The sequence below is a fragment of the Aphelocoma coerulescens genome, chromosome 6 (genome assembly GCF_041296385.1).
Source record: "Aphelocoma coerulescens isolate FSJ_1873_10779 chromosome 6, UR_Acoe_1.0, whole genome shotgun sequence".
NCBI lineage: Eukaryota > Metazoa > Chordata > Aves > Passeriformes > Corvidae > Aphelocoma > Aphelocoma coerulescens.
In genome coordinates, this window is record NC_091020.1 from 2,929,750 (window position 1) to 2,956,243 (window position 26,494).

The 26,494-nt window shown below is 47.0% G+C and overlaps 1 protein-coding gene and 1 long non-coding RNA gene across 5 annotated transcripts; one reads left to right on the top strand and one right to left on the bottom strand.

The window, feature by feature from the left end:
• Positions 1 to 26,441, top strand: P4HA1 (prolyl 4-hydroxylase subunit alpha 1). 4 transcript variants are annotated; one of them, XM_069018890.1, is made up of 15 exons: positions 1 to 97; positions 5,675 to 5,791; positions 6,645 to 6,741; positions 8,600 to 8,751; positions 9,430 to 9,567; positions 11,302 to 11,541; positions 12,378 to 12,568; positions 13,083 to 13,259; positions 15,960 to 16,030; positions 22,099 to 22,198; positions 23,133 to 23,186; positions 24,365 to 24,430; positions 24,861 to 24,929; positions 25,550 to 25,646; positions 26,125 to 26,441. In XM_069018890.1, exons 2-15 carry the CDS (start codon positions 5,704 to 5,706, stop codon positions 26,193 to 26,195), a joined length of 1,611 nt encoding a protein of 536 aa, XP_068874991.1. In that variant the 5' UTR covers positions 1 to 97; positions 5,675 to 5,703; the 3' UTR covers positions 26,196 to 26,441. The 4 variants fall into 4 exon arrangements, with proteins under 4 accessions (XP_068874991.1, XP_068874990.1, XP_068874994.1 ...); XM_069018889.1 differs by lacking the exon at positions 15,960 to 16,030 and adding an exon at positions 17,072 to 17,142; XM_069018892.1 differs by lacking the exons at positions 1 to 97; positions 5,675 to 5,791; positions 15,960 to 16,030 and adding exons at positions 6,022 to 6,092; positions 17,072 to 17,142.
• Positions 18,787 to 26,191, bottom strand: LOC138112194 (uncharacterized). The gene is made up of 4 exons (XR_011151596.1): positions 26,109 to 26,191; positions 24,839 to 24,971; positions 20,733 to 20,821; positions 18,787 to 18,870 (listed from the first exon to the last, which is right to left on the bottom strand). It is a non-coding gene; the product is annotated as an uncharacterized lncRNA (long non-coding RNA).
• Positions 26,442 to 26,494: the final 53 nt, after the last annotated feature.

Genomic DNA, 26,494 nt, shown 5'->3' on the forward strand with positions numbered 1-26,494 from the left:
TTAAGAGCGGGCGGGGCCGGGCGCGCTCAGTCGGTGAAGCCCCCGGGCAGAGCGCGGAGCTCCGGTGCCGCCCCCGCCCCGCCGCCCCCGCGCTCAGGTGAGGCTCGGCGGCCCCGCCGCGCGCCGGCCGAGGGGGTGGGCGGGCGGGCGGGTCGGGGTGAAGGGAGCCGCGGGGCCGGGCGGCTGCCGCGAGGGCGGGCTGGGTGGGGGCGATACGTGGCAGCGCTCCGCCGCCCCCCATCCTCCCCGCGGCCAGGGGCCGGTCTCCCGGCGCTCCCGGCCGGTGTTCCCGGCCCTTGCGTAACGGGAGCCGGCAGCCTCCGGAGGGGGGCGGGAGGGCGCCGCCGCGCCGGCTTCCCCGCGGCTGGCAGACTAAACACAGCCGCCTCCTCCTCTGCCTCCTCCCGTTCCCGGCGCTGCAGCTGGGAGTGTCCCCCCGGCTGGGCTCGGTTCCGCTGCCCTCCGGTGGCGCAGGTGGGCTCCCGCCCCGCGGCCCCGCAGCTGGTGCCCCTTGCCCGTGCAGCCGCGGGAGCTGCGGGCGCATGGCTTCGTGCTGGGAGGGGTGGAAAGTTACTTGGCGTAAGCGCTGCTGGTACGCGCTGAGTGCAGGGGTTGCACTGCGAGGAATGGGGCTTGTCTTGGTTTCCCTCTCTGCTGCTTTGGGTTGGACTCAGCCAGCTGCTTTATGCGTAATTTTGCATCTACCTTTGTAGTAAGCTATGCCATTCCGTAGGTATTTTGATAGGATCTAGCCTGACCAGCAGGAGAAGCTCCTGGAGCCTGCTGGTAAATATAATAAAACGGTCACGTGTACTTAGAATAAATCTTCCAGTTTACCTGAAAAGCTGGCTGCTCCCAGAGGAAAGATCCTTCGGATTGCAGACGGAAAGGATTGCCCAGCGTTCAGTTTCACTTTTTTTTTTTCTGCTGACTTCAGTAAGAGGAGAATGCTGAGTGCTGAAGTGCTCACCTACTTACAAGTAAAGGTTCAGCGCTCGGGGTTTTAGTGAATGAAAGGAGCCATTTATTTACTTGGCTACAACAAGTAAATAAATGCAGCTTCCCACAGCGCCGGGGGCTGTTGGCTCAGGATGCAGACGGTGCTCTGCCAGGGGCCGAAAGTAAAGGTAATGAGTTCCCGGGTTGTCTGGGAAGCAGGGGCCTGCCTCTGGGGACAGGGATGTTCTCTGTCCTACTGCTCTACACCCACTGCTGCTCTCGGACCATTGCTGGATACATTTTAATGCCTTGGACCAAACTGCCAAGCGTCTGATTTGACCCGGAGTACTCTGCACTGCTTCTGAAGTATGTGCTGACACGAGTACTGATTAACTTTCTTTCTCTTTGTTTTCCTTCCCAAGCCAGCTCTCTGACCTGTAGAGATTTAAATGTTGTTCCATAATGAATGGCTTTAAAATCTAGTGTTTAAAGCTGTGGTTTTGGGGCTTGCATGTAAATTGCAAAGTGCCCGGTGCCGTTTGACAAACTGAAATGACAGGTAGTGAGTTATGCTTTAGAAGGAGTGGGGATAAACAGAGGTTTATAGCAGGAAAAGCATGCCTTCATGCTGAGATTGATATAGATATGAAAACCTTTTTTCTTTAAAAGAATATACTCCTTGAAAAAACCCAGCTGATCGTTGGCATTGTCCTGCTTTCTTTATAATCACTCTTGATATCTGAAAATATTGTGTATATCTCTGTAGATGCTCAGCTAATCCTTGAGCAGAAGGATAGCCTCCTGCTTGTTGTGTCTAATAAGATAATTGCTCTATTCCATCCACAGTGTGCTTTGTCTTGGCTTGGGAAGTTAAAACAAGTGGACACCGAGGGCTGTGTCCATTCAGTTTTAGTCTGGAGGAAATCAAGGGAAGACTTGCTTCAGTTCCCTGAGTACAAATCTCTGTACAAACGCCACTGCTCTGCATTCAGGCATGAATGTTGTCTTCAACTTGGCAGTAAATGACAGCTAGAACGCCCTACTTGACTTTGAAATTGAATCTCATCTCTTATTATGTTATTATTTCTTTATATATATAAAAGATTATGTTATAACTTTGTCGTTAAAGGATGCCTAAAGCACACCCTGTTCTTTTGGTGGCAGCATTTATGGAAAATCTTTCTTCTCTCACTCCCTTTAAACAGCCTTTGAACGTGCTAGAGGACTTGGGAACTGGATTCTGGTGCTTCTGTCCTGTGAGACCTTTAAGCAATGATGACTGCTAAATGTTCTTAGTACTTATTTTGGGAAAGTTCTTTCCTTTTCAGTAGTATTTTCAGTCACATTGTGTCATGAGACTGTAACTTGGGTTGTCCTTGAGACAGGAGAGGTTTAGGGCAGTGAGCAGCCATCACTTCTGGTTCCATCTTTTCCATTTCCCCTCCACTCAGATTAACTGTTTAAAGGGTTTTATTATTATTATTTTACATACAGTGGGGTCCAGTAGGGATTGTGAGAATGGACCCATCTTTAAATCAAAAGTTGAGGATCTTTCTCATAAAATTTTGTCTCTTGGCCCTGCAGTGGACTTCATCTTGAGCAGGCCAGTTACTTCTTGCCTAAATAAAGAAGCTGGTTTGGAATTAAGTTAGAGCTGTTCCATGTTAAGTACCCCCTCAGTTTCCATTTTTTATCCTGTTTTCTGGATCCTGGTAAGCCCCTGGGAGCTTGGAGAAGGCAGTGGGGAGACTTGTCTAATGAGCGTATTCAGTCTTTGGGCACTGATTAGTGGGACCTTGGTTGTGATGAGGTTATATCATACGTCACTCTGCTGTTTGTCTTCACTTGTCTGCTTGCATCTTTCTACTTGTAAAGCAGAGCTGAACTCTTTGGAAGTCCTCAAAAAAACCCCTCTAAGTTGAAATGGTGTTTGTTGTGTGTTCAGAGAATCCTGTGCTTCTCTTGGCAGTGCCATTCCTCTGCTTGCTGCTTTGTTTCCCTTCTGTGTGTTTGTTTGCTCTTTGCTATTCCCCCCCACTCACGTTTTTCTGCTCTGCCACGTTTTGCTGTTTCAGAGCTTAGTGAGTGCACTTTCCCAGGGGAGGCAGGAAGCTCCCGTGTTGGAGCTGTCAGCTGGACTCCCACTTCCCTGCGTGGGCAGTGATCCCCTCCTCCCCGAGAGCTCAATTGCCATCTTTGTGGGACACGGCTGAGGAGGAGGGCGAGACTGACAGCAATAATGGAGAGAGGATTTTCATCTTGTTTTACTTCATGTCACTAACAGGAAGAAATTAAAGCCTACTTGTTTGGCAGCCTGTGAGTCCGAGAGCTTTCCAGCGTCTGCATGAACTGCGCTGTGTTTTCTTTGACTGGGAACCTGTGGCTGCTCCTGCCGCAGCAGTTGGAAAGCTCTGCTCCTTAGCAACTGCTGTCAGGGCAGCGAGCGTGGCCTCGGGTCCTGCCCAGCTCTGGGTTCCGTCCGGGAGGGGAGGAATCTTGGGTGGCCAAAAGCTATTACGGGAGTCTGGGACCTTGCAAATGACAGGAAATCTGGGAAAGGAAAATCAAGATGACCCCTGGACGTCATTGAGCTTAAGTTGGGCGAGCTTGGAGGTCCGGTTAGGCTGTGCATGGGCTCATCCTGTTTCCTTTTGAAATTCTTCCAAGAATGGGAGATCCAGTTTCTCTGGGCAGCCTCTTCTAGTGCCTAAGTGTGAGAAACTCTGTGTTTGTACCTCCTTAGATTTGCCCGTGTTGCATTTTGTGGCTGTTGCCGATCACTCCTGCTGTGTGCCTGTGGAGATAAGGAGGTGGGAATAGGGTTGCAACAGCCTTTGGAGAAGCCTGGTGTTGGAGCAAAGGCAGCTGGAGAAGAGGAAAAACAAGATGGAACACTGTCACTGGGAGCAGTAGGTGGAGAGGAAACATTGTTTTCTCCACCTTTTTGGTGATTTTGTTTGTTGGTTTTTCTTCTTGTTTTTAAAAAGTTTAACAGTAAGAAAGGAAACTTTCTGGAGCTTCTCTTGTGGCTCTCTGAGGGCAGCAAACAAAGAGCTCAGTGCATTCCCAGTACTGATAGAATTGGCAAATATTTATGGTGTAGTAAAGCTGTTTGTGCTTTGTCACTGATTCACAGATGTATTGGCTCGAGTGCTGAAGGAGCAGGAGGCACTTGGCTTTCTGCAGGGTGAAATAGGAATTGAGTGGTGTTTTCAGTAAGAATGGAGGTGGACATCAGTGGGTTTTTATTAGGTGTGTTTGAAACAGTCTGGTGTAGCTTGTTGGCTGCCTGGAGGGAGGATGAGCCAGGAGGAAGAGGTGAGGAATGCTGCTGTGAACAGCAGGGCTGCTCTTGAGCATTGGTGAGGCTCAAGGGGGGAAAAGGAGAACTCCAGGCTTCCCTCTCCAAATTCTCACTTTACAACTCGCTTTCTGCCCGTGAATGTGTTGGAATGCATCAGCCCTTCAGTTGTGGTCATGCAGATTTTGGGTGACTTACAAGAGCTGGAGGTTGTGCTGCTTTTCTAGGCTCGTGTGAGTTTCCTGTTGGTGCCAGTGGAACTGTGCTTGTCCTGTCCAAGAGGCGGTCTCCAGATTAAATCCAAACCCCAGAGTAAATCCAACTCCCTTCTGGGGTGCTGGAGGTGGAAAGGAGAGGAGGGAGCTGCCTCCCGACCCTCAGGTGCAATCTGAGGAGAGATCCTGCACTCTGGAGTCAGGGATATGTTCCCTGTTAATGCCTCCACTTGTAGGTGGGATGGTTTTTATTTGGGTGTAACTTTTGAACTTTCCTGATTATGTTTGTGCCTTCCCTGTGTGAATGCCACACCTGGGTCTATGTTATTTGCTTGATAAAAATTACGTTGCGTTCTTTCCTAAACAGGCCAAACCACTTCATAACTGAGCTTGTTGCTATTTGTCTTTCTTTTTTCTTCATTAGTTGTGCTGTTGGAAGAGTTGTAAACCAATTTCTGGTAGTCCACGCACTGGAGTTCATTTTTTCTGAGCAGATACAGTATGTGGGAGTTGAAGCTTTTGTTTGGGGGGGAAAAAAGTAAACCTTGTGAATTCCACGACAGCATAATTACTCCTAAAGTATGCGGCAGCCAGGCAATCCTGGGCTGCTGAAGGGATCAGGATCCTGAAAGGCTGAGAGCTTGGCAGCTGGCCCTGCAGAAAGCACTGCCTGTGAGCCTGCCACAGCCTGACCCAGGATCCAGGGACAGAGCAGCCTTTTGTGTCAGGTGTGGAGCTTGGCTCCGTGGTGGCAGCAGCTGAGGAGCAGGAGCATGCACAGAACTCCCTCTCTGGACCGCTCATGTCGGGTTTTCATTTAGACCTGTTCCACTGGCATCTTTCTGACTGAAAAAAGGAAACTTTTTGCATCCAGTGGATGAACTTGATAATGGGTATTTTAACTTGATGCTGTGGGCTTTTTTCAGCGTTTGAGGCGTTTTTTTCAGTGCTTTTTGCAAAGCAGCTCTATCTGCAGCATGACTTAGATGCCAAAAAGAAGAGTGCTGGTGAACACGCTGTCCTTGAGCTGTTCTTTCCTCTCTTGCTGCACGAGGCAGGTATAAAAGTCAGCAGAAGGGACTCAGTCTGTGCGAGCTGCTCAAGCTGTCAGGGTTCTGCTGCCTCAAGCAGCCCCAAGACACAGAGCTGCCTCTTCTGAAGGTGGATTCATCTCTCTGGTGAGCGGGGATTTTTCACCTGTTCTGTGTTTCTCTCCCAGGTGTGTGGTGAGGTGAGAGCTGTTGAGCAATGGCGTTTAAGAAGGTTTGGTGTGCCCTAGCCCTGGGATTTCTGCTGCCTTTCTCTTGTGCACACACGGACTTCTTCACTTCCATTGGTGAGGCCTGCTTTGGTGTAGCCAAAAGAGTTTCTTGACAGCCCTCCAAACTGATTTTGCAATGATGTGTTAATCTTCCAAGGCCTTAATTGGTGCAGAACTAAACCCACTTCCTAGTTCTTACCATGTTATGGACTTTTCTTTTGGGAGAAGCAGGCTTTAAGTCAGTCCAGGGGCAGTCTAATGACCCTGGCCAGGCTTTATAGTCACTATTTATTCTTACAGGTACTGGAATTTAAACAGAATTTTGGTGTTGCCCACATGTGGAAGGAAGAGGTGCAGCTGCCAAGGGCACACGATGGTGCAGTATGCCTGTACTCACCCTTGGGTTCTGGTGGCCTCAGGGTGGGCTCTGTACCCCTTTGTGCTGAACCAGTTCAGCTGCCTGCTTGCAGGAGGTGAAGCAATTATTAATTAATACCAGGGACCCCTTGAAGTCATGGATATAATCTTAAAAACAAGAATAAAGCCCTGGATTAGCCTTGTGTATCAAACATGAAGGCTTTGTGTGTTTCTGTAGCTTTCTCTTTATTTGCTCTACATTATGTATGCTCGGATGAAAGATTACTCTGTGGCAAACTACTTCCTTTTCCAAATGAGTCCTAAATTAGTTCTAATAATAAATATCCAGTATTACATTAATTTCCATGGCAACAAGCTTGGTCCAGCAGGAGATTTTTCTCCTTCAAAAAAAAAAAAAAATAAAAGGCCTTACTCAGATACTCCTTCAGGGTTATTTAAGTAAATGCAGAAGGACTTTTGGGGATGGAAGAAAGTAGAAAAGAGGAAGAACACCTTTAATTCTCAGGGTTTTGTGTTTCTCCTTCACTCACCAAACTCATTTTTTTTCTAGGTCATATGACAGACTTAATTAATACAGAAAAAGATCTGGTCGTGTCACTCAAAGATTACATCAAGGCAGAGGAAAGCAAGCTGGAGCAGATCAAAAAGTAAGCAGTTGGTTTCATAATGCTGATGGCTAATAATTGCATCCACCCTTATGCAAAAAGTGCTTCCTAAGGCTGATTAAATTTGTGGAATGTTTCCTCTGGGGCAAGGCTTTAAGTAGCAGGTTTTGCTGGGTGTTTGTTGTAAGTTGTTCTCTTTGAGCACTGCTTGGTGTATAAATAAGACCAGAGCCCAGATTTTATCACAGCTAGAAATAAACATTTTATCACTGAACAGGATGGTTTCCTTGCTTTCAGACACATGTATAAATCTGTCTTGAGGGTGTTGGAACAGTTCTAGATGGGAGGGATGGTTTTTATTTTAGCGTTTGTGTATTACCTTCTGGTGGTCCACCACCCAGGAAGAGAGATACTTCTTTATCACTGAAAATACACGGTTGGAATTGCTGACAGGTTTGAAATGTTACAAGTGTATTCTTTACAGCTACAAATTAAGATGGGAGAGTGCCAGTTGGGCATCCAAAAGCGTGTAAACACAGCTCATTGTACAAGTGTTGCAGCTCTGTTTTTATTGTATCAGAGGCTCTCCCTGTCAGGTCGGAAGAGTTTAAAAAACTGTCACAGAGCGATTAAAGAACCCGGAAAAACATGCTGGCACTGTTTGTTGGCATCTAAAGGATGCTGGGAGCTGAAACGCAGTGACAGCTGGTGAATCACCCAAGTGCCCAGGCTGGCTCAGGCCTCCCGTGGGGCTTTTGTCAAACAGAAACACCTGCAGGAAATCCCAGCCCTTCGCGTGTGGGTCGGGCTGCTTCAGCTCCTCCTTAGGGCTGACAGCCCTGCAGTGGGAGGTGTGGGGAGGGTCTGACCCTGGGCAGTGCCAGGGCACCGTTTGAAGTTGGTTTCTTCGGTCTCTGGCTTGCTCTGAGCTGGGGTTGGTCCCCAGCAGCACCTGGAGCCCTGTGTTTTGGAGGGACCTGCACAGGGGCTGTCAGAGTGTAGGAAAACGATGAGGGACCGAGTGGGAAGAGCCAATGCACCCAGAGGCAGCTCCAGCAGCTGTAAATGCCTCCTGCCTCAGGGACAGCCTGCAGGTTCAGTTCAGGCACACCTGGTCCTGCGACAAGAGGAACTCAGCTCCGGGACAGAGTTCCCTCCAGGCTGCGGATCCTCTATTTGCTTTATTGCTGGGGTTTGGGATTTTCTTCTCTGTGGTGTGGCTCTTTAACATCCATTTACCCTGATTGCAGGGCGTTGCTGCACGGCTTTTTTTTTTTTTTTTTTTTTTTGAAAGCTGTGCTTATTTTGGGGCACGTTGGGGTTGTGAATGACTTGTGGCACTTAGAGAAGTCTGAGTTGGAGCTGCAGCACCAGAATCTGGATCTGGGCTCCTCATTTGGGAATGTGAGAACTACATGTTTCTTAATCCAAGCTTTCAGCATGGAAAGGAGCTTTGTGGTGAGAGGCAAGGGGCGTGTGTGTCTAAACCTAAAATAATTTGAGACAAGCATTGAACTGCGTTTTTTTTAAGCCTTAGGGGGGAAAAGGGGCGTTTGAAAGATTGAAAGTGTGGGTAAAGCTTTGTTTCTGATTAGTCCTGCATGACAGCCCATAATGGAAGTGCTAGCACAGTGCTTTTGGGGCTTGGAGGAAGGAGTTCCTTCCTACAGAGACTGCAAGAGCAGCACAAGATTTGGGCTGCAGCTGAGGAAGAAGATCTAATAAAAAAAAAGGAAGTAGTCCTTTTTGTTCCTTTTAGAAGAGTTCTAAATATAGATAATGTAAAAGCTTGCAATTTCTGTTGGATTTTTTATTAATGAAGACATTTGAGTAGCTTGAAATCAGTTCTCTAGCACACCAGCAGACTTCTGTGACACTTCAATGAGTATTTTCATTATAGATGGGCAGAGAAGTTGGATCAGCTGACAGACACTGCCACGAAAGACCCAGAGGGGTTTTTGGGCCACCCTGTGAACGCATTCAAGTTGATGAAACGGCTCAACACAGAGTGGGGCGAGCTGGAGAGCCTGGTCCTCAAGGACATGTCAGATGGTGAGTGTGCCTGCAGCCAAAACCAGCATCACAGGCTCACTGCAGGTCCTTGGCTGTTGCCTTCCACACCTCAGGGGTTGAATTAGATTTGCAAATCTGCTTTTGAGACTGAGCATTTGTGGAACTAATCTGAATTACTGTAGCAAACACTTAATTGCTGCCTCTTTTCTTCAGCAAGAGTGGAAGCTCTTTAGCAAGGAACAGGACATGAAATAGTTGACTCTGGAAGACACTTAGCAAAAGGAAGCCAGGATGGGTATATCTGACCTGTGAGACTATCTCAACAGCTAATTAATACCAGGTGGAGGTTTCTAGTAAGGAATTATAAGAAAGCAGAGCTTTCAAAAAGACCCAGGATTAGTCTCTGATAAGGATTCAGCACATTCAGCTTCCCTGTTGCTGTGAGAGGGGCTGAATATGGCAACTGCACCTGCCAGCCAGAAATCTGCACCACTGTGTCTTAAGCCCTTCTGAATGAGTGGGACAAAAAAACAGGTGTTTCTTTTTTGATTTTTCCTTTGCTTTCTTCAAAACAACCCAAACCAAAAGCCAGCTGCACAGCCTGTGCCATGAGTTCAGTTCAGACTTGTGTGAAGGTGGGTCTTGGCTTTCCCTGCAGTAGGGAGTTTATCCTATGCCCAGGACAGAGGTGACAATGTATTTCCCTGTCTTTCCCAGGCTTTATCTCCAACATGACAATCCAGAGGCAATTCTTCCCGAATGATGAGGATCAGACTGGTGCAGCCAAGGCCCTTCTGCGGCTCCAGGACACCTACAACCTGGACACAGACACCCTCTCAAGAGGGAACCTGCCAGGTGAGAGCCATCCATGTTTGTTAGTTCCATTTCCTGAATGTCCTGATTACAAATCATTTGCTCTGTTGCACCTTGTTTAACTGCTCAGCCTGAAGGCAACATTGGGAAGGGTTTTGAGCTGGCTAAAAGTAATGAAAAAAGTGTTTTTTTGGTTGAAATCTGCATCTTTCTCTTCTAGTTGTGGTAAGATAATGTAGTGTCAATAGCTTTTAATAAAAACCAATAGCAATAAAATCTTGCCTAGAAGGGGGTTTTCCCTTGTGTTGCACTGGCAGATGCCTGGATTTATTGCACAACTTAATGCATTTTAACAAGTTCCTTTGAGTTTAAACTTCAGGGATTGTACAAACTGAGGAGCAGAAGATGGTGCATACACAGACTTGAGCCTGTGTGGCATTGCCTGAGCTGATCTTCAATAGATTGCTCTGTGCAGGAGGAGACACAACTTCTTTTTTTGTCAGAAAACTTTCTCTGCTGAGTCTTCCTTGTTTCCTCTGCTCAAAAATAGTCCCGTGCCAGCTGGCAAAAAATCAGCTCTGTACAATCCATCTGTGTTTTTGCAAGTGCTCATTGTGGTCAGATGCCTAATAAAATTAAGGGTAATTGGCTTTATGTGTTATGATGTATAACCTTGCCTTTGGGTTTGGTTCAAGACCTTCTCAAGGACCTACAGATTCCTTCTAATGCAATGAGCAGCTCGTTGCTGTTTTCTTCAAACAGCACAGAAATACAAGGGGAAGTTTTGCTGCTCTTGAGGCAATGAGCTGTCCAGACTGTGAGCAGTGAGGTGTAATGGCAGAACCTGGAAGGTCTGGAGTAGAAAAGAGAATAGGTTGGGCTCTGGAGAGCTCCAAAGGGATATTTCCCATGTGGTCACTTGTTTGTGCTCCTTTTCTTCATTTCCAGGGAATTTCTTTTGGTCCAGAATCTCAGCTGCTGCCAAATCTTTGTGTCCTTTGAGAGTTTGCAGATTCAGGCTCAGGAAACTGCAGTTGCTGCCCATCACAGGATGGACACAAGGTGTTTAGTGAGGGAGCAGGAATGGACAGCAGAACAGCTGCCCTGTTTGAGCACTGCAGAGCTGCTGTTAGAAATTCAATGGATTAAAATGTAATTTTAGCTGTAACACTGGTGGGTCCTGTTTCCCTTTTACAAAATTAAATTTGGTTTTTCATAGGGCCTGTATTTCCAGAGGCAAAACCAGGAATCTGTAATTTGCCTACTAGTGCTTTAATCTTTCAGAGGTCACTTAAAATGTTTCTAAAAATGACTGACTTGAAAAAAATCTCAAGCAGCTGGGAATTTACTCCCTGATGTTTTCCTTTTCCTCCCCCACCAAGTTGTCAGTAACAAGTCGTGGTTCAGTAACATTTTGAAAGTGATAATGTGATGTCCTTGAAAACAGTGTTCTGAAACTTCAAATTTGGCTTATTTTTGCTCTTGCTCTAAGTGGTTGGGGTTTTGAGGAAGGAAGCTTTGTTTGATTTGATTTTTCACTAGTGGTAGAGACATTTCGCTGTTTGCTGCTATTCTGGCAATGGAAAGCTGCATCTGAGTGCTTGTGTGCCAAGGATTTACAGGCTTTAGAGACTTCAACAAATAGCTACTGCAGAAGGGAGCTGTGGGAGAACAGAAATAAAACCCTGCTGTGAGGAATGAGAAATAACTCAAATGTTTCTCAGAGGACTGGTCTGGAGCCCCGTGTAATCTGTTTGTTTTGTTTTAAATACCCAGGTGTGAAGCACAAATCCTTTCTAACAGCTGAAGATTGCTTTGAGCTGGGGAAGATTGCCTACACGGAGGCTGACTACTACCACACAGAGCTGTGGATGGAGCAAGCCCTGAAGCAGCTGGATGAGGGAGAAGTGTCCTCTGCAGACAAAGTCTACATCCTGGACTACCTGAGCTATGCTGTGTACCAGCAGGGGGATCTGGGCAAGGCCATGGCCCTCACCAGGCGCCTCCTGGAGCTGGGTATGGGGACAGGGACACAGCTCTGTGGGGGTTTGTCCTGGGGAGTGCGGGCTGGCCCAGACTCTGACTTGTATGTCCATTTGTAAAGTGCATTTTTACTTTTTTAGATGGGGATTTGCTCCTTTCTGCTGAAGGGTCTTTGCCTCCCGATACTGTTGGCTTCTATCCCCTTACCTGAGCCACTGCTGCCTGAAATCTGGTTCTTTCCCTACCTTTTGCTTTCCTGGGTTGAGATTCCCCTTAGGTAGAGGCAAAACCAAAATTAATGAAATTGAAACTAAATTGGTGATACTGAAATCTCTGCAGATGATTTAAATACGAATTCAGCATGCTGAAGATGAAACACATGTAAAAACAAGAAATACAGAATACAAGACAGTGAGATAAGAGTCTGTTTCATGAAAAATGAAAGTATTTCTTCTTCTGTAAATACTCTGCTGATTGACTGTGTAATGGATGCTCTGGGAAGCTCAGAACTAGCCCAAACACAGCCATAGCTACAGAGACCCATTTATTAAAGAACTGAAGCTAATTCTGTAAGTTAAAAAGCTTTGTCATGAGAAATCTTAAATCCCACCAGGGAATTCTCAGGTTTACAGCCGGTTATGCTGTCCCAGCTCTCTCCCTGTCCCATTCCCTTGTCTCTCCCTCTCTAGTGAGATGGGCTGGAATGGCCAAACCCTTTTCCTTACTGCTGGGACCCCCGTGTGCAGTGAGGGCTTGAGAAGCAGTCCTGTGCATCTGTTTCCTTTTGCTTGCTGTAAATAACCACATCTGGAGGATTCCTCATGGGCTGGAAACCTGCCAGTGATCCCCGTCTGTTTCTGTGTCAACAGATCCTGAACATCAAAGAGCAAACGGGAACATGAAATACTTTGAATACATCATGGCTAAAGAAAAAGAGGCAAATAAGTCCAGCACAGATTCAGAAGACCAGCAGGAGAAGGAAACTGAGGTTAAGAAAAAGGATTACCTGCCCGAGAGAAGGAAGTACGAAATGCTGTGCCGTGGGGAGGGGCTCAAAATGGTAAAGTGGAGTAGACTGTTCTCAAATGTTTGAAACCAAACAATGTCAGGAATTTGTGTGTGGTGTGCAAGCAAGGAAGTTGTTAGAGCAGCTGGATGAGTGTGCAGAGCTGAGGATCATGAGCTGGATTTCTTCCCCATTTCAGTCTGTCCAGTAGACAGAAAGTAACGCTGCCCCAGGCACTGCTGGCTGTCTTGGGTGTGCTCCATCAGTGTCATTAATTGAATGAGGAGGCTGGGAGTCTGGGGTTACATACAAAATTAAATACGGGTGGGTTTTTCAGCAATAAAATTATTTTAGTAGGGTTGTGTAAAGTAATGCTTGTTGAAGTATTGCACAGCAACATTAATGTGCAGCCAGTACTGGCTTCTCAAACTGAAATAATCTCTTTAACCTGTCCCAAAACAAGGCGGGGAGAGGGAATTGTTTGTGTGTCCGGGACATGTTCTGTTCCCTGGAGATATCAGTGTCCCCTGGAGTTCTCTGACTCCCTCTTGCTCTGCCTCCCTTCCAGACTCCCCGGAGACAAAAGAGGCTCTTCTGCCGCTACTACGACGGGAACAGGAATCCCAGGTACATCCTGGGCCCTGTCAAGCAGGAGGACGAGTGGGACAAGCCCCGGATCGTTCGCTTCCTGGACATCATCTCGGACGAAGAGATCGAGACCGTGAAGGAGCTCGCAAAGCCCAGGGTAAATGCCTTCCGCTGCCGCGCCTTCGGAGCCCTGAGCTCCTCCTGCGCGCGGTGCGAGCGCGCGCGGCCGGCTCCGCTGGCACGCCGGGGTGTGCGCTCTGCGCTCGCACCTCGCTTGCCTCACCCTGCACCTCTGGGTGCCTCCCTTTGAAGGAGCCTGGGGAAAGCTGGGAATTCTCTGTGACGACTGGAGCCAGGTCACAGCAGTGCAGGATTGTCAGACTCTTCCAGCAGACACAATTTCAGCTGGATCAGATGAGGAGGAGAACGTTCTCCAACAGAGAACAGACATAAAGCAGTGAGGGTGTACTGGAGCATTCCTGACTTTTATTTGGTTTTCTGGCTTTCGTTTTTTCGTTTTTAAGTCTGGAAGGGAAAGGCAGCCATTCCTCTGGTCCTGGAATGCCACCTTATTGTACAGACAAGAAAGAATGGTTGCATTCTCCATTTTGGCATAAGACTGACTTCTGTCTCCCAGGCTTGGAAGCTAACTGCAGACAAAAGAGCTTTAAGAGGGCAGGACTTAGGTGGTGGGTTTTGCCTTCTTATTGACGATGGTGGCTCATCGACCCTGTTTCAGACACTGGATGCAAAGGTTCCTGCCTCTCAGTGAGGAACAATCCAGGGCAGCTCTGCTGTCTGAGAAAACAGGAGTGTCCAAGGCAAACAGCAAACTGATGGAGTTGCCTTCTGTATCCAGTTGGTGCAACCCTGCATCCACAAATGTACATTGAAGATGTAGTTAGTTATATTAATTTATTTTTCCATCAGTTATCTGTGACTTCTAAAATAAGACTTAAACTCATAGAAAGGTAATTTTCCTGCTTTTTTCCTTTTGGCCTAAATGGGTTTTTCTCCAGAATGAGCTGAGCAGATGGAGATTAGGGGAATAAGAGCATTCAGTGCAGGAGAAACTGTTGCCTTGGCCTGCCGTGAGGTAGAGCAGCTGTGGTGGTACATGGGCAGCTGGGGGGTGAGGCTGTCCTTGGCCACTGCACCATCTGCTAGGGAGCCTGAAGGTGATTTTAAAGCTCCCTGAAGCCTGATGTGTTGGACATTGGGAAGAATTTCTTCACTGAAAAGTTTGTCAGGTCTTGGCAGGGGCTGCCCACGGAGGTGGTAGGTTCCCTGTCCCTGGAGGTGTCCAGGGAATGACTGGACATGGCACTCAGTGCTCTGGGCTGGGGACAAGGTGGGGCTGGACCAGAGGTTGGACTTGATTATCTTGGAGGTCTTTTCCAACCTCAGTGATTCAGTGATTCTGTTCTGTGGTTTCTGAGGCACGTTCTGAACTGCAAGCAGAAAGTATAAATTTTTCCCTTCACATACCTGTGAGGCATCTCCTCCTGCTCCCCTGCCAGGCAGCTTTGCTGCAGGGCTGAAAATCAGAGCCCCCATTGCTGGTCTGTAGGTGTTGGAGCCCCTTTGCTCCTGCGTGATGCATTCCACACCCGGGGAATGTGACCAGACCACTACTTTACAGAGTAGCAAACCTGTAAATGTGGGACTGCAAGCTCTGAACTTGCTGAGGTCGTTGTTTTCCTGTCAAACATTTGGCTTGTGGCAAAGACTTGGGGACCTTTAACGCAGGAGCATCTGTATGCAGTTACTGTTCCCCATATTCCCTGTGGCTGAGGCCTTGCACGGCTCAGCAGTAAAATGGTTGTGTTCTTGGAGACTGAAAGGTCATCTCCTCCTTCCTGATGCTCGGGATGCTGCCATCCTCTGGGAAGAGACAGTCCTGGCTGATCTGTGCCCAGCCTTCTGCCATGCTGGCAGTGTGAAGCCTCATTATTCAGCTCTGGAGTCTCACTGGAATTGTAGTTTGTGCCTTGGTTTTTTATGTGTCTGCATGGGAGGAGAGGAGAAGCAGCATACTGGGAGCTCCCAGTATCTTTTCTTGTCAGGAGGTATGGAGAGGCCTTGATTTGTTAAGTTTATTCTAACAGTAAAGAAATGCTTCTGATTGATTGGGAGTTGGCATGATATTGTGCCTTTTCCAAAATCTGGGCTCTGCACCTCAGTCTTTCCAGGTATGAGTGATGGACAGTGGCTGGTAGTACATGAGCCAAGTTAAAGGGTGATGTGAGGTTCTGAGCTGGAACACTAACACAGATGGGAAGGCATGAAGTAAATGGAGCACAGCAGAGGGAAAGGAAGGCCTTGAGCCAGGAGTTCCCACTGTGTGTAAATGTGACCATGGGTGAAGCAGAAGTTTGTGTGAGCCCAAAGGAGCTCAGTGCTGTTTTTGGTACAGGAAGACCCAAAAAGGAATGGTTTATTCACCTTTGGCTTATGGTGCTGCCTGGATTCAATTTACCTGTCAAACTCCTCATCCAGGGGCAGGACAGTGTAACAAAGCACCTCTTGTCCACGTGCCACACCACTGTGCTGCTCCCAGAGCGTTTCATTGCACAAGAAATCAAAGCTGCTGTAGAACTGTTCTCACTACACACATGGAAACAGGACTTGTGGAAAACCTTAAAAAAACCAAACAAGAGACCTTTCTTTTAGTAAAACTGGAGCCTCCCCCTCATTCCCTGTGGCCCCCCACCCCTCCATGGCAGACAGACCACGGCAGCGGTGCCGGGGCGGTGGCGGCTCGGTGGCGTTGTCCCCCTCCCCAGGCTTCTGAATGGTCGGATTGCTGAGATGCAGATTGTGCTTGTAATGCAACTTCTGATGGTTCGCTTCACAGCTGAGGCGAGCCACCATTTCAAACCCCATAACGGGAGCCTTGGAGACGGCACATTACAGAATTAGCAAAAGGTAAGAGAGCTCCATGCCAGAGGTTTTGGGCCTGTAATGAGTGTGGACATCCTGCTCATTATGGGGAAACGAGGTGGGCTGAAGAGACAGCTGTGTAGTCCACCATGTGATTCCCTGAGATCTGTAACAGGCTGTTACTGCTGAGTTCCTCAGTCTTTTCCTTCAGCTGGAAGTTCTGGGGGCGTGTTTTGATTTGTTCTTTCCTTTTCGGTCGCCTTCTCAGTGTGTTTTTTCAAGCGAGTCTCTGCAGTCAGTGTGAGAAATACAAGATGCTACAAAACCTTCAGTAAAATCTGGTTTTGTTTTTAATCTATGTATTCCTTTCCTCTTGCTCTTCTCACAACCAAGAATTGTCCTCCCTTTCTTTGGAAAATGTAGCAGACCTCGAAGTGCCTTTTTGGGTGTAAGAGATGCTTCAGGTCCTTGCTGTGCGCACAAACACACATCTCCTTGTCCAGGATAATCCCACACTCCCAGCTGGGCTCCTTTACCTCCCGCCTGACACAAATCTGGCAGAACACAGGCTCATTTCCACTGGGCTCCTGGTTCTTTTCAGCTTGTCTGTTAAGTACTACAAGTGCTGAATTTAGCCAGTGCTTTCCAAAATTGGCTGGATCTGAAAGAAACCACCTGCCCCTGCCTGCCCTCCCCTGGTTTTAGCCGTGGTAATTAAAGGTTGGCTGCACAGGCCTTCAGCACTGAGCCAAAATTCTGGGAGGAGTTAAACTTCTGGGTGAGGAGGAATTGTCTGGGAAACTCAGCATCATAAATTACTTGCAGAAAGTTCTTGATTTTTAAACAAAAAAAAAAACAAAAGGAAAAATAGTAAAGGGAGGAAAAAAGTGAAAGGACAATCTAACCAAATTATTCCAACCAATTTGTTGTGATTTGGACATGGCAGCTGCAGCTTGTGTTGCCCTTCCAACCATTGCTAATTTGCGAGCATCGCATCCGGACCAATCGGAACCCTTTCAAACACCTGGGGCTTTGCCAAAAAGCAGCCTGCAAGGTGGGTAAGCCTTGTCCTTTCTCTTTTTGTAGCTGAGCCGTGCTACTGTTCATGACCCTGAGACTGGGAAACTGACCACAGCACATTACAGAGTCTCTAAGAGGTAAGGGGAAGGGATTCCTTGTCTGAGGAAGTGTGTCCTGGGGCCGTGCTGCTTCAGTGCTAAACGCGGGCAGGGATTTTGTGTAACTTCTCTTATTCTTCAGCCTTTCTTCCAAAGAGAGTGGGCTAAAGCAAGCTGAGCTGTCATATAACAAAGCACGTGGTCTGCTGAAGTAGGGATTTGTTGTCAGGGGTGGCATTCCGAGGTGGAAGTGCCCTCTCTGGCTGAGCATGGCTTGTGTGCTGCGACTAACGTACTAAACGTGGGCGTGGGGCTCTGCTGGCACCCAGGGCAATGGGGCACCTGCCTGGCTCACCTCTGCTCCTAAACTTCTGTATCCACAGCTGCTTAGAGCTAGGAGCTGCTGTAATTCCTGGGAGCACTGCACATTAAAGCTAGGTGATGATTTGAAGGGATTTCCTTGTTGAAATGATGGAATGTAGCTGCTGCTTGAATAGAAACCCAGAGTTCTTTCAGCTGCTTTGAACAAACCCCTGAACTTAGAATGGCCCGGAGCTGAAGGGCCTTAGCTGTGAATTTCTTCAGAAAGGTAAAAGTGCTTCCAAATACAGGATCACAGGGAGGTGATTGATTCAGGAATGGTGATAAGTCTCAGGAAAACTGGAAGACCACTGGAACTGAGGTCCTTAAGGCCACTCTAGTGGCAAGTTGAAAACATTTATTTTTATGCCTCGCACCTTTGCAGCACGTGGGTCTGTGTGCTCATTGGCACACACAGGTGGTGGGAATCCTTTGGAAGTTGTCTGGGAAGCTCTTACATGTTTGCTCCTTAAAACTGCCCCCACGGAGGGACTTCAGGAACGTTCATCTTCTTGTTGGACATGCATTGCATTTCATTTCTATTTCTTGTTTTTAATGTTCGGGTCTGTCCATGTCTTACCTATCTTGGTTATTTGTCACTGTGTATTTCATTTATGCATTTGTGGGGTTTGTCCTCTGTGCCAGACAGTTCTGGGGTATTTACTGAGGAAACTTCTTCATCCATTTGGATCCCCTCATGTCAAACTTGATGTGCTAATGATGGGAATTGCAGAAGGTGACCAGATTACTGATGGAAGTTGGGATGCATAATTGGTCCCTATTTAAATAGATGAGGCTTAGTGAAGGAACTTTTTATTTAGAGTTGTGATTTTTCATTAGTAGGAAGTGTTATTCCCTGAGGTGTTGCAGATGCCACAGTCAGAAAAAATAGCACAAGGCACTACCCAGCATTAAAGGCCAATTAAAAACCCAGCACAGAGCCTGGGGAATGGGACCTTTAAATTCTTATTAAGGTTTGGTGCTCAAAAATGTGGCACTGTGGGACTTCCTTCCAATGTACCCAAGGAACTCTCAGAAGTAAATAGTATTTTACTGAACTAAGTTTTTAAATTCAGTATCTCACTGGAAACTGGAATTAAAATCGTAGAGAAACATCCAAGAAGTGGGGAACACCATTTTTTGAGGGTAGGAACAGCCTGGAGGGTGGAGAGGGACTGCCCTTCTCCTGCTTCCCCATGCCTTTGCTTTCATCCATGTGCAGATTTGCAGGATGGTTATGGACTTTCCAAGAGAACTTGACACCTAAATCTGGAGTAGGAGGCAGAAGCCACCCCCACCAGCCTGATTTAGAGGGCCTGTGCTGTTCCTGCTGCTCTCCTGCACTGCCAGAGACATCTTTCCCTTGGAGCTGCTTGAGCCGGTTTGGGTTTCGGTGAATCATTGCTCCTGAAAACCAAAAAATGCTCACTTTATTTTTTTTAATAGATGACTGCTTTCCCCCTCCAAACATTCCTTCCCAGCACATGCCCTCCTAAATGACAGCATTCCTGTCTCTGAGAGAGCTACTGTTCCCTTGGTGGGACGTGGCAGCTCTGCGAAGGGGGGCACCTTGCCAGCACCACTGAGCCGTGTGTGCAGCACCAGGATAAACCCACCCACTCACACACTGCTTTTAAAGATAAAAACTGCTTTTTCCCCCTTCTCTCTCCTCCCAGCAGGCAGCCAGGGCTTGCAGCACGTAATGTTAAAAGTTTCCATTTCAGAAATACCAGGCTGGGCTTTTACTCACTCCCTGTTGTGTCTCCTGCTGGTACTTTTCTGCACACCAAGTGTGGCTTAGAAGGCTTTTAAACATAAATGCCAGTATTTTGTGGCCAGTGACTTACAGAAGTAGTGTTGGGGTGTAATGTCTGCTCCTAGACTGACCAGAGCAGCTGAGGAGATGAGATTTTGGGGGGATGTGCCCTTGTGTGTTCAGTAGCTCCAGAGAATTGCCTGTTTTTTCTTTAATGTACTGCTTGGTCTATTTCTGTGTAGAAGCATTGTGCCATTAAAAATCGCTAAGGTGCCTCATGCAGAATTATAAGAGGGAGGAATATGGGACATTTGGTGGCTGCCCCATCCCTGGAAGTGGCCAAGGCTTGGAGCAACCTGATTTAGTGGAAGGTGTCTCTGCCCGTGGCAGGGGGTGGAATGGGATGGGCTTTAAGGTCCCTTCCAACCGAGCCATTTCTCGATTCCATGAGTCGATGTGATTATTCCTGTCCATTTGTAATGCATACAAAAGTTGTTAAAAGCCCCCCTGGTGTGAATTCAGCACGCTAATGGAAGCATTCTGGTTTTGTAACAGCTCAGGGATGGCTCTTTACAAAGCTGAGTGGGTCAGCAAAACCCCAAACTTGTGTGGTCAGGGAACTGGCGGCTTGGGCAGTGGTTGTTAACAAAATACCAAACCCTGCTGTAACTCAGTGCCATCCTGAGCTGCCCTGCCTGGGCTTCCCAGGAGTTGTCCCTTGTTGTTAGGGCCCATCATCATGGGCTCGGAGGTGGCAGCTGGTGAAAGATACCACAGAATGCAATGAACCTGTCAAATTCAGTGTCTCATCTGACAGATGGTCATGGAAGAGCAGAGCTGTGTGCAGTTACTGGACCAGGAATTACGTAAATATCAAAAGAAAACAGGTTGCTGAGCATGTTTAAGGCTGTTAATGCTGCACCTCCTGCACCACTGCTCAGGGGAGTCTCTTTCTTCACACAAAGTTGGCTTTTCTCCTGCCCTTGTCTATCAAAGAAACTGTTTTGAATGAGGCACTTCTATCAGCGAGGGACCAAGCTGAGGCAGCACCAGAGGAGGGAATGTGGGACAGTTGGAATACTCTGTGAGCAGGCAAGGCTATGGATGCAGGTTTCATGACATCTTCAGGGTTAAATCCCCCTGTAGGCCTCCCTGTGGTTTTGCTCAGCACCCAGCAGACAGGCTGGCACTTGGAATATGGTTTCAATTCCCTGTTCCTCCACCTTTCATAGGCTTTCTTTGTATGCTGAGGCAGTTAATTTTATTTTTAAAATACATACAGTACTCCCCTTCCTGAAAGGCTGCAGTTTTCTCCTGGTGAAGCATTCATTGCCACTCTAAATAACCAACACAGCAAGAATGCTTGGGTTTTCCTTTCTTTGGGTTTTTTTCCTTTAAGCCTTTATTAACAGAATGGGCAGAAGCAGAGAGAGCCTACACTCTGAAGCTGGTGGGTGTGTCAGGGCTTTTCTTGTGCCTTAAATATGAGGTTAGGGCTGCTTGTGAGCATTACCTGGTCACCATGGCTGTGTAGCATGGCTGCTTTTTGGGGTTTTTGTTTGGTAAATGCTTCATATCCATGTCTTTGCATTCTTCTGCCACCTGAAATCAAAGCAGGTTGTGTTGTAACACCTCCTCGTACTAACAGCGTTCAGCAGTGGATGGGTCTGGGGATGTGTTTGTGCATGTCTGTCTTGAGAAATGTGATTTCTTTTATCTTCTTATAGTTCATTTGTCATTGAGAAAACGCTCGTAGAGATTCTGTAACCTGTGTCAGTGCCTTGTGTCATGTGTCAGGCTGCTGTTCCTCCCAGGCAAAGTCTTTGGGGATTTATGGGGTTTTAAAATACAAATTAAAGAAAAACTTAATTTAGTGTAGATGTGAAGGTTGATTTGAGTAAAAATACAGGGATGCTGCAACTGATAGCTTCCAGCTGGGCTCTGGGCACAGAGATTTCTGTCCAGCAGGAAGCACTGCTGAACCTAAAAGCTGAGTCAGCTGCTTGAAAAAAAAAAGGTAGAAATAGCTGTCTCCATTTTCCTGCCAAAAAAACAAAATAGGGGAAAATGAGCCCCAAATCATAAGTATTATCACCCATATTAGTGCAGTGGTTGGCATGGGATGAGTAAAGCAGCAAGAGAAACAGGCATCAGGTGAGCAGGTGTTGAAAAACTAATACGCAGTAGGAGGCAAACATTTTGAAAGATGCCCTTGAAACTGAGGCTGACCTTCCACATTTATATTTTTTTAAAAAAGAGGTTAGTTTGGGGTTTTCCTCCCCTTAAAATCACTGTGTACCTGAAGTATGTGCTAAATACCAGATTTGTAATAGGCTGTTCTGGTAGAAATTGTTCAATTTAATGCATTATTTGTTTTCAGAATGATTTTTAGTAGCATTGCAGGGCTAAGTGATGAGAAAGGGCAGCTCACAGAGTGCTGGCCTGGAAGTGTGTGACATTTCGGGGAGCTGAGTTACAGCTACACAGACAAATTACAGCAACCCACCCTCCCAAATCTTGCTTCAAAACACATCACCCCTCTGGGGGCTGAATTAGCTGGTGGGAGTGGGGTAAGAGCAGAACTGTGCAGGCCTGGTTTAAAAAACAGCCTGAAGCACTGTTGGGAACGTTTCCTTCAGCCCAGTGTGGGAATGCAGGCCCTTGGTTAGGGAGCTCCCTTAAACCAGTGCTGGAATTGGTCTTTCTAGAAAACACCTTCATGTGAAGGGCCTTCAAGTCAGGGCTTTGTAATGCCCTAGAAGCACTTCTGGTCATGCTACCAAATTCTTGACAAGTCCTAAGAGCTAATCTGACATTCCAAGTAAGTCCAAGTGTTGCTGCCTGTTGCTGTCACGTGTCACTAACTGTCCCCCCCTCAGCGCGTGGCTGTCGGGGTACGAGAGCCCGGTGGTGTCCCGGATCAACACCAGGATCCAGGACCTGACAGGGCTGGATGTCTCCACAGCAGAGGAGCTGCAGGTGAGTGTCAGGGTGGGTTTGGTGTTGGATGGCAGTCAGCATTTCACTGTGGATGGATGGCTTGTGCTTGCTCAGGGCGGGTGGCCACAAAAACTCACTTATTTACAGAGAGGAGGAAACAAAGTTGTCTTTGCAGAGCAGCTGTTCAGTGTGAAATGGTTTTTTGGGGCTGAAAGGAAACAGTGATAACTGAAACTCTGGATGTGTAATTCCTTTTCATTTAGACAAACTGAGTTTCATGGCTGCAGAGTCAAACTTTGCTGCTGCTGGAGACAGTTAAAAGTTTAGCTTGACTTGTACTCAAGAAAGGCCACCAGTGTGCCTGCTGTCCCTGGGGTGTGGGAAATACTGGCTGTATGTGTAACTTGAGTAAATTGTAACTTAGAAGTGCTTTTGTTTATTTGCTTGAGGCCTTTAAATGAGCAGCTGCTTCCCTGACTGTGAGCAGAGCCTGAGTACCTGGAAAGCAGGACACCCACAAAGTGGTTCTGAAACCTGCTGTGCTCCTTGCCCCTCTGTCAAGGTTCCTGGTGATAAAATGGCCACGGAGCTGGTTAAAAATTGAGGTTATTTTTTTATAACCAATTGGCAAGAAGGACAGGTGACTCTATTGACACATTTAAATTTAGGTCAAAAAGTGGTTTAAATTTGATGATGTAAAAGCACCACGACATGTTTTGAAGAGAACAGAAGCTGAAAAGTTTTCTGCAGAAGAAAAATGCTTTTCTACCCTGGGAAGCACCAGGTTCCTTCCCTGGAGCACTCTGCATCCTGCAGTGCCAGTCCTGGATGTGCTCCTGTAGCTGACAGAGGCTTGACATTTCCTGGGACTTGGTGTTTAAACTTCATCTGTGCAAAGACTGTAGCTGACAGTCAAACTCTTGCCTGGATAAATACTGATTTACTAGATCCTGTGCTTCTCCTTCCACTGTAGGTAGCCAACTACGGCGTAGGAGGCCAGTATGAGCCTCATTTTGATTTTGGAAGGGTAAGTCCTGTTTTGTCTTCACCTCTTTCTTCTTCACAAGCGCTGTGTTTCTCTTTTTCAGGTGGCAAATTATGGAGTGGGAGGACAGTATGAGCCCCACTTTGACTTTGCACGGGCAAGTAAAGAACTGGAGGAGAGCTAGACCTGGTGAAGCCTGGGCTTCTGGGCTGGGGCACACTCTCTGTTCTTCAACGTGCATTAAATTTTGTAGCTCTTCCACTTTCCTAATCCATGTCTGTGGAGAAAGCCCTCTAAACCACCAGCTGAAGCTGTGGAGGTTGTTACCTGTAAGCTGAGTGCCAGCAGACTCCTGACAACTGGAAAAAGTCTTATTTCACTCTCCTTAAGTTTTTAATTGGATTTAAGTTGTCCACCTGTTTTATTCCAGTTTAAATTGCAGACTGCTGAAAGTCAGTTGGTTATTTACTGGGCATAATTCTGTGTGGTTTAACCCCTTCAGATTAACCTTAACCTTGCCAATCCCAGCCACCAACTCTGAATCAGGATCTGTGCTCTGTAAGCAGGTGCTCCAAGGCATTGCAACTGAGTAACAGGTTTTGTTTGGAAGCACTGGGGTTGTTTCCTGGAGTAACAATTGCTGGAATTTCAGTGAACACAAATTGTGGCCACAGGGGGTGGGTTTAAAAACAGAGGTGTGACAGAAGTTGGTGTCAAAACTCATCAAAATGGGGTTCATTCTTGTAAGTCAAGTGCTAAACATGTCTTAGTTGCCTGGTTTGTCACTGAGGCTTCCTCCCTGCTTCCCAGCTGGAATCCAAAGTGGAGCGTGGCAGGGAGGTGTCCCAGCTGCCCCTGGGACTGAGAGCTGCCCTGGCTGCTGCCAAGGACAAGGGGGGATGAGTGTAATTAAATAATTCAGTTTGCTGTGAGGAGGATTTATAGACTCAGCCTCAGACAGCACAGTTGTTCTTGCCCATTAGAAATCTGGGCTTAATGCCCGCCCTCCCTCCCTCCCTGACAGAATTTCAAAGTGCCTGGTTTATTTAAATTAATAGATTCGCTCCTTTTGCATTCCTCCCCTCCTTCCAAATCAGGGGGTTGGATTAATTCTTCTGCACGAGTCTGTTGTGTGCTGCTGGCTCAGCAGCTGTGTGTCACTGGCTACTCTCAGCAACCAGAAAGAAATGCTGATGGAATCTGCCTGCTTTTGTTCACAGAAAGATGAGCCAGATGCTTTTAAGGAATTGGGAACAGGCAACAGAATTGCTACTTGGTTGTTTTATGTAAGTGATACATTTCTGCCATCTGTCACTGCATATTCTGTACCACTGAATGATTTAATTCTGCTTTTTTTTCATTCTTTTTTACTGAAGGGACTTGCAAGTGAAGCAGCCACTAACTTTGGGGTAATACATGGGGGGGGGTCTTCTTACCCAGACTTTGTGGTTCTTCCATATGTCTTAAGGAGGATTTTTCCCCCAAATCGAGCATTAGCCAAAATTATTTGCCTGCCTGTTTATTTCTGTATCTGCATCAGAATTTACAGCATGTTCACTGCCTTAACACTCAAGTGGGAGGGACAAGGCTGGGACTGCACTGGGAACAGAGCAGGTTTGGCCTTTTTAAGGGATTTACATCGAAATTAAACTTCACTTTTACTAAAAAGTGAGATTTTATCAGCCTGAACTCACCTGTGCTTCCCCACCTGTTCAGATGAGCGATGTGTCAGCAGGGGGAGCCACGGTCTTCCCTGAAGTGGGAGCCAGCGTTTGGCCAAAAAAGGTGAGCAGGATTTATCCAGCAGATAAAACCACTCCTCCCCACCTACTCAAACATAACAGGCACCAAACAGAGCTTTAAAGTGAACCTTTAAAATAACTGTAAGCACCTCTGTGCTGCCATAACAGTGCTGTGATTTTCCTTAAGTGCAGCAACTGGAGCTGTGCTGATGATTCCAAGAGCCCTGACATTGCATGTGTTGATACTGCAAAACACTTAAATGCTTCAAAACACATCTTGAAAATACTCAGATCTATCAGTTGATTAGTCTTGAGGCATCTCTAGGAGATTCTCCTGTCAGTTTTTTCCTTCAAGCAAGGTTTGTCTTTGCTGGCCTGCTGCTCATCTTTAGTAAATAATCTTGGCTTTCTTAAACTGGTCAGGAGTTGAATGAAACTGGCTTAGGATTTTTAAAAAAATTAAGAGCCAAGTATACAGACATACAATAAGTCAAAGGAGACTTATTCCTAAGGAAGCAAATGCTAGAATATGGAAAAGAGCCTTCAGTTCCAAAGGAGAATCCGAAACACAAATGCAGCCACCTTTGCCTTACCCTTCAGTGAGCTGGTGTGAAAGTGTGTGTTGTACAGAGCAAAGGGCTGAGTGTTCCCTGCCCTCCCCAGGGAACAGCTGTCTTCTGGTACAACCTCTTCCCAAGTGGAGAAGGCGATTACAGCACACGGCACGCGGCCTGCCCGGTGCTAGTGGGGAATAAATGGGGTGAGTACCTGCCTCTGACCCGAGTCTGCCCTGTGCTAGGGGGGGTGGCTTGGCTTTCTTTTTCCTCTGGACTTCAGAAATTAAGTCCTTTGTAAAGAAATCTATTTAATTTACTTTATCTACCTCATATCTCTCTGTATGTTAAATATATTCCATTCATTACATGTCTAAAGTAAATGTAATATTGTATCTACTTTAAGAATCTTTTTGTAGCTTTGCAGCCATACTGAAAGGTTTTTTGTTGGTTTGTTGTCTGGTTGGTTTTTTTATTAGACCAACTTCACACGTTAGTGCACAGCAGTGGGGTTGGAATGAGAAAGTCTTTTAAGGCCCCTTCCAGCCCCAGTTCTGTGATTAAAACCCATCAGAAAATTAAGATAATCCTGTGCTTAACCAAAAGCTGGCCTAGAGCATATTTAGGTTCAGTAGAGGAGGAGCTGACCAGGTGCAGTGACCCGATACCTTTGTGTCTTTGCAGTATCCAATAAATGGCTCCACGAGCGGGGACAGGAATTCCGACGGCCGTGCACGTTATCGGAGCTGGAATGACGCAGCCTGGCCTCCAGAGTACTCCGTGTGTGTGAAATGCACACAGCTGGCAGTTTACAACTGACTAACAAACACTCCACTGCAGGTCCATCCCCACCCGCGCCGCTGTGTCAGCTGTGGACAGGACAAACGTGCTTTTAGTTCCCTCCAAATCCCCCCCAGGTTTTACTGACAGAAAATAATTGAGGCTGACGAGTGTTACTGGAAAAAAAAAAAGGACAAAATACAGACGAGGGCCACAACTTACAGTGGTGTTGTGTGTGGTGTTCCTGTCACCATCATCCCTCTGAGCAGTGTGG